The sequence below is a fragment of the Pantherophis guttatus genome, chromosome 10 (genome assembly GCF_059756535.1).
Source record: "Pantherophis guttatus breed Tessera chromosome 10, ASM5975653v1, whole genome shotgun sequence".
Lineage (NCBI taxonomy): Eukaryota > Metazoa > Chordata > Lepidosauria > Squamata > Colubridae > Pantherophis > Pantherophis guttatus.
The window spans coordinates 21,088,955-21,099,486 of NC_142072.1; the positions used below are offsets into that span (position 1 = coordinate 21,088,955).

At 41.1% G+C, this 10,532-nt stretch overlaps 1 protein-coding gene across 4 annotated transcripts in view; it reads left to right on the plus strand.

Moving 5' to 3' along the window:
* Positions 1–9,622, plus strand: part of LOC117663325 (uncharacterized) — a 29,745-nt gene extending 20,123 nt beyond the window's left edge. For all 4 annotated transcript variants that reach the window (XM_034413403.3, XM_034413405.3, XM_034413404.3 and 1 more), the window contains exons 12-15: positions 1,903–1,992; positions 3,575–3,783; positions 7,198–7,404; positions 8,777–9,622. In XM_034413403.3, the coding sequence (XP_034269294.2) occupies positions 1,903–1,992; positions 3,575–3,783; positions 7,198–7,404; positions 8,777–9,064 (794 nt within the window). In that variant the 3' untranslated portion in view covers positions 9,065–9,622. The remainder of the gene's footprint in view (positions 1–1,902; positions 1,993–3,574; positions 3,784–7,197; positions 7,405–8,776) is intronic.
* The last annotated feature ends 910 nt before the right edge of the window (positions 9,623–10,532 follow it).

Here is a 10,532-nt window from a genome sequence, read left to right on the forward strand (position 1 = left end):
ACATGAAAGTACACGCATGGCACTTCCGCAGCCCGGTTCTGAATGGCTCGTGGTACAGTAGTGGGCCACAGCCAAGAGGTTGGGGGACCCCTGCCTTAAAGGGCTGAGGAACTGCCTTAACGCAGGGGTCACCAACCCTCGTGCCGCGGCCCACTCCCAGGCCATGGCCTGCTTGAAACTGGGCCACGAGAGAGATGGGAAACCGCATGTGCATGAAGTTTCACTCATGTGAGCGGAGGGTGCTTGCACGCAAAGTTCCACTTGCTTGAGCAAAGACCACACACGCATGTGCCTGCCACTCACCCCCCCCCCCACACACACACACCAGGCTGGATCGCCAAGCTGGAAAGGTTGGGGAACACTGCCTTAAAGGACTGAAGAAGCTTCTTTCTTTTTTTTAAAATATATTTTTATTGTTTACATATAACTATATTGAATACAGTGCAATTGTCCTGGCATTCCACTTGCCATGGAACAAAAGTAAAAACAAATAACATATATTACTATTTTAAACAGTGCTAGTGTTATACAGTTATTTTTTTTAAAAAAAGTTTTTTTATTTTTTTTGTTCTCATACACATATCTTAAATGTACAGCTTCTTATCTAACATACATATTTTCTTTTAACTTTCATACTAATACAATCTTCATCCTAAACAATTTAAGTATATTTGGGGTTGCTCTTCTACCATTTCATCTCCTTTGTTTTACAACAGTCCTTCTCCCTCTCCTCTCTTTCCTTTCCCTCCCTTCTTCCATCTACTCTTCTACTTTCTTCTTTTCTCCTCTCAACTCCTTCTCTACTTCCCCTTCCTTTCCCCCACACTCCCTTCTAATCTTCTCTCCTACTCTTATTTCCCCTCTCTTTCTTCCTCCCCTTTTCCCTTTCTTCTTTCCCTCTCTCTCCTTCCTCTCTCCTCTCCTCTATCCCTCTCCATTCTCTCTCTAGTGTTGTATTCATTTTCAATTTAGTATTTTCCAAAGTGGTATTCGAGCAATCCCGATTTTTACTTTCTTTCAATTATTTTTTCATTTTACTAAATTCACACATATACATGTACATATATATAATAACATTTTCTTTCTTCCCCCCCTTTCCCCTTTTCCATTTACACAGGTGTCTTCTGAGTTTCTATTTCTTGTTTGTCTTCTCTCTCATTTACTTATATCTTATCTAATTTATTTCTCTATAATCTTTTATTCTTATTTCTTTTCTAACCATACATAAAACCGTCCCCATGTCTTGAAATACACCAATTCCTCTTTATCTTTTATTCTCAATGTTAACCTATTCATTTCTGTACATTCTAAAATCTTCTTTATTACCTCTCCTTCTGGTGGGATTTTTTCTGTCTTCCACTTTCGTGCAAATGCAATTCTCGCCGCTGTTATTAAACAAATAATCAAATATGTATCTTCTTTGCTATATTTCTCCGATAATATACCCAATAAAAATACCTCTAGTTTTAACTCTATACGTTGGTGCAACATTTCCTCTAACCATGCCTGTATTCTAACCCAATAATTTTGGCTTCTATACATGTCTACCACATATGATAATATGAACCCGGCAATTGAAAACATTTCCAACATTTAGCTGATTAGTTATTTTTGACCATCATATTCTCAAATGTCAACTAATCTATCATTCTAATACCTACATTCTAATACATACATAGTATCTCTTTCCATGTCCACCCAATCGGATTCTTTCACATTCCAACTTCTAACTCGTGTTTCTAACCATTGATAGGATCTATTCCATGTAGCATAGTATTCTGTATCTCCTTTATCTTTTATTTTTCCCAGAAAAAAAATCCCGCATAGAGATTGGATAGCTCTGATAGAACATTAGAGCAGCAAAGGGGACCTTTTCACACACTCTCTGTTCCTTCCTCTCAGGAATTGATTTGGAGTCCGAATTCAAGGACCGCAAGAACTTGTCTTTGCCCAGACATCAACTGGATCTTCTACAGTCATCTGTGGCCTGGGGTGAGTTTATGTCTCTCTTTTCCCAGTGGAGGACTCTCAAGAAGCCTGCAGATGACCTAGTGACATCACTAGAAGAGATGGGCCCAGCATTTTGGCCTTCTTGGACCACATTTTAGGGTCTGGTTGAATTATTATGGCCCAACTGGGTGGTAGCACCTAGTGGACCTTGGCTGATCTTGAAAAGCTAAGCAGGATCAGGCCAGGTTAGTTCTTAGATGGGAGGCCCCAGAGGGATTCTAGGGTTGTAGGGTAGAATGTGAAGCTGAACAATCTGGCACTTTCTCTTACTCTTAAGAGAAACTACGTGAATACTGTCCCTGTAGTTAGTAGGATTTGAACTTTACTCAACCAGTATTATAAACTTCTTAATATTTTTAATGTTGATAATAATTGTTACTTTAGAAAAACCATTGCACGATTCCTATTTTATACCTCCTTGGTCCAAAAAAGGCAGAATTTTACATCATAATGATTGGATTTTACTCTCAGATATTAGCTGCATGATCTTGGGATCAGGGTTGAAAAGGCAAGGCTAGGGGCATCCTTTGGACCCCGGGTTGCTTACCTGTAAGTTACCTGTGTCTGCTATTACCACCCATGGATCTTATTCATGAAAGCATGCTCTCTGCCTTGCTTTACTTTATTGTCATTGCGCATGGTACAACGAAATTAAATGCTGTCTTCAGTGTACATTATAACTATAAAATTAAAAAGGGCCTTGGTAGTACAGTGGTCTAAAGCACCCTGTTATTAACACCAGCTGCCTGCAATTACTGCAAGTTCAAATCTCGCTAGGCTCAAGGTTGACTCAGCCTTCCATCCTTTCTAAGGTAGGTAAATTGAGGACCCAGTTTTGGGGGGCAATAAGCTGACTTTGTATAAATATACAAAAGGATGAAGGCTATTGCTTAACGCATTGTAAGCCGCCCTGAGTCTCCGGAGAAGGGCGGCATATAAATCAAATTTTAAAAAAAAACAAAAACACAAACATACATCCTTTACATTCTATATAATTGAAATTGAAAACCCGATATTGCACTATACCGTAGAATTCAATGTGGTTATTGCCCTGGGATAGAAGCTGTTTCTCAGCCTATTTGTCCTTGTTTTTATTATCCTGTACCGTCTGCCAGATGGTAATAGATAAAAAAAAAAAGAGTGCCCAGGATGAGATGCTCATCTGGAACTTGATGGTGATAGACAGTTCCCAGGGTCAGCAGTTTTTGGCTCTTCCTCTGCCTGATGGCTGGGGCTGAGGGGTACAGTAGTCCACATATGTGGAGAACATCGCCTGTGAAGCAGGGGTGGGTTCTACTTACCTTTACTACCGGTTCGCAATGGGATCGCGTGCATGCTCACTCACTTGCTTCGTTTGTGCACGCGCCTTTTGCGCATGTGCAGAAGCTTCTGCTCATGGGCAGATCGCTGATGACAACATCCAGGGCAGTGGGCGGGGCCTCCCGCCAGTTTTACTATCGGTTCTTGCGAACTGGTCCAAACCGGGGGCATCCCACCACTGCTGTGAGGGACGCACAGATCGCAACTTGTCTCCTCAAGAGCTGAATGGGGCCTTTCATTTCAGCCGCCGGCCGTCCTTTGATCCTGCTCCTGTTCAACGCCGGCCCTTTGGATATCAGCTGGGCCAAGGAACAGGATGGCGTGGGGGCAATCGTGGCTTGCTTCTTTCCTGCTGAGACCACAGGACTGGCTCTGGCCAAGATGTTGGTGGGTGCTAAAGGGGCAAATCCTGCCGGCAGGCTGCCAGCTACATGGCCAGCAGGAATGGACCAGGTATGGCTGGGATGGGGAATGGTGCCTCTTTCCTGGACTGTGGCACTCAACATGGAGGAAATAGCTAAATCTTCCCTCCCTTGAGAAAACAACGAAAAAGAACCTACAGGGAGTCCTTAACTTAATAACCACAATTGGAGCTGGAACTTCCATCACAGTCATTGATGGAAGTCATCCAATTTTACCATCTTTTTGACCATAGCCGTTAAGCAAATCCAGGTTTGCCCATTGACTTTGCTTGCCAGAAACTGGCCAAGAAGATTGTAAAGGGCAAATATGTGACTCCGGGATGTTGCAACGGTCACAAATACATGTTTGGTTGCCAAGTACCTAAATTGCAGTCACCTAACTACAGGAACACTGCAATGTAAATGCAATGATTGGTTGTAAGTCACTTTTTTCAGTGCCATCGTAAGTTCGGATGGTCGCTAAACAAGTTGCTGTAAGTCAAGGACTACCTGTATAGCCTAATTTTAGACAGAAGAGTCCTGGAAGGTACATAATCAAAAAGTATTTTCTGGTTTTATTCAGCATACACTCATATCTAAGTGATGTACCAAGACTTTGGAATTGTTTATTTATTTATGTGTTTTATTTTATTTTATTTTATTTTTTATTTTATTTTATTTTATTTTATTTTTTATTTTATTTTATTACCTATTCTATTCATTCTTTCCTATTTCATTCTATTCTATTCTATTCTATTCTCTATTTCTATTCTTTTATTTCAATTTCAGTTTCTGTTTCTGTTTCTATTCCTATATCATTCTATTCCATTCCATTCCATTTCAAATAAAGATTCTAATTCTATTCTATTCTATTCTATTCTATTCTATTCTATTCTATTCTATTCTATTCTCTATTTCTATTCTTTTATTTCAATTTCAGTTTCTGTTTCTATTCCTATTCCTATTCCATTCCATTCCATTCCAAATAAAGATTCTAATTCTATTCTATTCTATTCTATTCTATTCTATTCTATTCTATTTTCTATTTCTATTCTTTTATTTCAGTTTCAATTTCTGTTTCTATTCCTATTCCTATTCCTATTCCATTCCATTCCAAATAAAGATTCTAATTCTATTCTATTCTATTCTATTCTATTCTATTCTATTCTATTCTATTCTATTCTATTCTATTCTATTCTATTTTCTATTTCTATTCTTTTATTTCAATTTCAATTTCTGTTTCTATTCCTATTCCTATTCCTATTCCATTCCATTCCAAATAAAGATTCTAATTCCATTCTATTCTATTCTATTCTATTCTATTCTATTCTATTTTCTATTTCTATTCTTTTATTTCAATTTCAATTTCTGTTTCTATTCCTATTCCTATTCCTATTCCATTCCATTCCAAATAAAGATTCTAATTCTATTCTATTCTATTCTATTCTATTCTACTCTATTCTATTCTATTCTATTCTATTCTACTCTACTCTACTCTACTCTACTCTATTTTAATTTTATTGCACTGATGTGCCACTCCAGTCATAAGCCTCTAGACGTCTCCTTTTTAGAAATCAACACAGTAAAAATCAGAAAAACAACCTGCATATAAGAAATAAAAAGAGAAGACAAATCCATAAGATTTATACACATGTAATGTCTAAAAATAGCAGCCCCTGCCCCCAGGTCTATTAGACAGAAAACCTGACAGAAGAGATTTGTTCTTCCTCCTCCTTGAAAGTTAACCATGTGAGAGTCCTTCTAACCAGAACGCTAGCATTTCTTGGAATGACCAGAGCAAATTTGCATGGTTATAGGGCCATGCTCCAAAGTCTCCAAAATGTTCCAAGAACACCCCCCCCCCAGCCCAACTGTAAATGTGCTGGCCTTTTTCAAGGTGGACAGGGCTGAAACAGATCCTTTGACCGTAATGGCAGCCAAAAAAGCCAATGCAATCCTAAATTGCATTAACAGAGGGATACAATCAGAATCAAGTGAAGTCCTAGTACCACTCTATAAAGCCTTGGTAAGATCACACCTAGAAAACAGCATCCAGTTTTGGTCACCACACTATAAAAAAGATGTTGAGACTCTAGAAAGAGTGCAGAGAAGAGCAACCAGGATGATTAGGGAATGAGACTAAAACATACGAAGAACGGTTGCAGGAATTGGGCCTGGCTGGTCTAGTGAAGAGAAGAACCAGAGGAGATATGATAGCTGTGTTCCAATATTTGAGGAGGAGAGGAGGGGGTCAAGCTGTTTTCCAAAGCACCTGAAGACCAGACAAGGAATAATGGATGGAAACTGACCAAGGAGAGATTCAACCTGGAAATAAGGAGGAGCTTTCTGACAGTGAGAACAATCAACCCATGGGACAGAAGTTGCCTTCAGAAGTTGTGGGAGCTTCATTACTTGAGACTTTCAAGAAAAGATTGGATTGCCATTTGTCAGAAATGATGTAGGGACTCCTGCTTGAGTGGGGGGTTGGACTAGATGACCTATAAGGTCCCTTCCAACTCTGTTAATCTGTTAAAAAACATAACGGGGATCAGATGGGATTACCGTTGGAATGTGAGATCACCCAAGAATTGCAGACTGAACTGGGAACTCATACATCATCTTGAAAGAAGGCAGTAAAAAAAAACACATTTCTATATTGTTGCCGGGGAAACTACATAAAAGACTCTATGAAGTTCTTCAGAGTTGGGTTTGACTTGAAGGAGACTTGACTTTTCTAAATATAGACCAGAAAATACATCATGTAAGATTAAAGTCCGGTGTGCTATTCGGCAGAGTCCTTTTCCCAGAGTGGATTCTGTTGCAGTCTTTCCTTTGAAGTGTGTCAGATTCCACAAAGGCCGCTGGCAATTTTAATTAAAAGTTTATGCAGATTCAACCCATTGAATTAGGTTTTTGTGGGTCTCCAATGGGGGATTAGCTACAGTCCATTAACTGCCTCTTGAATAGAAAGGACTGTTTTTAAAGTATGCAGCGAAATAATGCCGTCACACCGTTTAAAATAAAAGCAAGCAAAAACAAATCGGTAATTAAACCTTAACTACGGAAAAATAAGCTGACATTGGGACAATTTAGAGCACTTATTCAAGGGTGGTTAACCGATAAAGGCTGGGCAGGGACAGTGCCTCAAGTTGCTCCTAGATCCTGCTTGCTATAGCCCCAAATTTCCCAAAGGTGGTTTTTCAAAGACAACTGGACTTCGTTTCTCCTTGAAGACGTTTCACTTCTCATCCAAGAAGCTTCCTTCCATTCTCCGCCATTCAGTCAGAACTGAAGAAGCTTCTTGAGCAAGAAGCAAAACATCTTCAAGGAAAAACGAAGTCCAGTTGCCTCTGAAAAAGCAGAGGTCTCTCTGGGACCAACCATGACCTGGATGACTGAGAATCTCCATAAACATATAGCCCCAAATCTTTCCATCTCCTTCAGCTATTCTTGTCCTCAACCACAGGTACCCCCAATGGAGAACTACACAATGATTGGCAGGACGTATCGCTACTATGGGCAAGAGGCCCCGATGTACCCCTTTGGCTACGGACTCTCGTATACCACCTTCCAGTACAGGGATCTGGTAGCGAGTGCTGACCAAGTCCCCGTTTGTGGTAATCTTAGCATCTCTGTGGTGGTGGAGAACGTTGGATCCAGAGATGGTGAAGAGGTGAGGCAATTCTGTTGCTTGTCTGCATGCAAAGACCGGTGGGGAGCAGAGAGGGTGGGATAAAAGGGATGAGATATTGCTTGAGATGGGTGAAAACTCAAGGAGGTCCAAAGGCTGTGAGGATGGAGAGTCAAGTTGAAGACCAGCAAGAGCTGAACACATCTCTACGGATGGACAAATTTTGTGCAGTTGACCTCAAAACCCAACATCCAAAGGATATTTGTATGTATTTATAAGACCCACTTATGGTGGAATAGAGGTTTTTAAGAAATGAGTAAGTTGCAGTGACATCTCACAGGGGTTATTAATCCCAAATGATGGTTGATTTTCAGTCCCCAGGTCTTTGTTCATAGCTCCCAGGAAAAACAGCATTGAACCAAGAACAGAAAGCCAATTTTGACTTTGCTGAAATAAGAGTTTTTTTGAGATCAGGTTGCAAAGCTGCTGAAACAGGATCAGATAAGATAATGTTAGTAATAAATTATGAATAGTGATTTGTTTTTACTACTACTACTAATGATAATAAGCAACCTTGTTGCTGGTATCCTTCAGATTTATATTGACTGTTTCCCTATGACTATCATTAAGTGTTGTACCTTATGATTCTTGACCAATGTATCTTTTCTTTTATGTACACTGAGAGCGTATGCACCAAGGCAAATTCCTTGTGTGTCCAATCACACTTGGCCAATAAAGAATTCTATTCTATTCTATTCTATTCTATTCTATTCTATTCTATTCTATTCTATTCTATTCTATTCTATTCTATTCTATAAGGAATACTTGTCCAGCTGATTTACATATTTTGATATTTCTTCTTGATATAGTGGGTTTTGCTTCAAGTGCAGAATATTCGCAGCAGCCTGTTATTTGATAGAGAATCAAGTGCAGAATATTCGCAGCAGCCTGTTATTTGATAGAGAATCACAGTCAGGCAGGGATTAAAATGCAAATAACAGTGCAAATAATTGTTCTCTGAATCTTACAAACTGCTGTTGAAGTTTGTGCATTTCCACCACTGCCAAGATTCATAGAGCCCCCCTGCTAGAAAGAGGAGGAGAGAAAAAAATGGACACCATTGGTGCATTGCATGCTTCCAAATTGGATCCTACGGATGCTTGTCTCTAATCTCAAGGAACCTGTCAAACGAGCAGTGATTCCTAATTTTCAGAAGGGTAGATGAAGGATACAGGGGTCATTCATATAGATTCAGGGCCCTGGATAAATGGGCGACAGTCTTTATAAAAGATTTCTCCATCCTTGAAAAGGCTCCAGAAGTAAGAATATGCTTTGAAGGTGTGAAGAATCTGCTGATGTCTTCTTCTCGTGATGACTTTCTCTTCACTTCTAATATTTTTCCCCCTCTCTGCAGGTGGTGCAGCTCTACCTCCGCTGGGGACAAGCATCTGTGCCTATGCCCCGCTGGCAGCTGGTTGGCTTCCGCCGGTTGCCGATACCCCAGGGACAAGCTGCCAAAGTGGCATTCCTGTTATCTTTCAGCCAGAGAGCCGTATGGGCTGGACAGTGGTGGTTGGAGCCTGGCACTTTCACCATCTTCGTTGGTGGCCAGCAACCCTTTCAAGAAGTACGCCTTCCTTCAAATGTCCTCCAGACCGATTTTCATGTCTTTGGGGACTCCCGTAGTGCAAGCCAATGCTAGTCTCCCAAACAGGCCAGGATTGCTTAGGGAAATTGACCCGGTGGCTTGCTGAACCAGAGTTTATCAAAAAGGAAGCTTTGCACTGAGTAAAAGCTTGTAATACCCTGTTTCCCTGAAAATAAGACCTTCCCGGATAATAAGCCCAATCAAGCTTTTGAGCACATGTGCTAAAATAAGCCCCCCCCAAAAAATAAGCCCTCCCTGAAATTATTTAAACGCATGCGCAGCTGATCCCCGCCATTTCCTCTGGTTAGGGTTAGGGAGACAACAAGAGGAGCCCCCCTTGCTCCACGCACCCCAAAATAATAAGACATCCCCGAAAATAAGGCCAAGCACTTATTTCAGGGTTCAAAAAAATATAAGACCCGGTCTTATTTTCAGGGAAACATGGTAGAAACAGCCAATGTGACGTTTCTGAGAAGGTATGACTATTCATCTGAGAATGTAGCAGTTGTGTTTTTGTTGGCTCCTGTTCTGCCCCAGCTGTGGACCCCAAAGAACGCAGCACAAAGTCTGTTCAAACCTTACTTTACTAAATAAACCAGTTTTTTACAACAATGGCTGTTAATTAACTGCATTAACAGCCGCCAAGAATTCAAAAAATAATACTGAAAGCTTACTGTGATTGGCAGAATGCCCAGAAGCAATTTGCAAGAAGCTGATACGATAAGCAAAACAAGACATGAAGGTATGTGAACGAAGTTGTTCCCTGCAAATTGCTTCAGTCGTCGTTCCTCCTTAAATAGGCTAAGGGAGTGGCCAATTAGCCCCAAGCCTTACTCTCGAGGAGACCTCCTCCTGAGGAGCCACTCCTGCCTTTTGGCAGCTCTGTGCGCCCGTACATTGAGAAGAGGCTCCTCCCCTTCTTCCTCTTCACTTAAAGGAGCTTCTGGAGGTTCTGAAGGCCCTGGCTGAATCCCCGCCTCTGGCACCACATCTTCTCCAGCCTCCTCATTATCCGAATTGAGTGCCAGCTGCACAGGCTGCTGGCACAGCACCACAACAGCCTCCTCGCTGTCGGAATCAGCTACTAGCTGCACCGGCCACTGACGGGTCACAACAGCTCCGGTGACTGGATTACATTGGACAATGGGCAGGGGAAGGGTTGCCCCGGAAAGATAAGTTTGCCAGGAGAACAACAGAGCACGCACAGAATAGTAGTAAACTCCATTTTCAAGTGGTCTCAGTGGATGTTCTGATTTTGGGTGCGATTCAGGAAAAACCAGATTTTCAAGATGTTTGAAAACTGGCCCTGTTGAAATCTGGAGGGATGGAGCCAAAGTGATGGAGAGGACATTTTTTCCTCCATGGGGAACTGCTTAATTGGGAAGTGGGACAAAGTAGTACCGGTACTTATTTCTAATTAAGACAATGTAGCACCCCAGTATTTGTGATGGATTCTGCCTATGAAGTGGAAGGTGGTGGGATGGACAAAAGTGAAACGGTGGTTTTCCAGGAAGGAACGAGC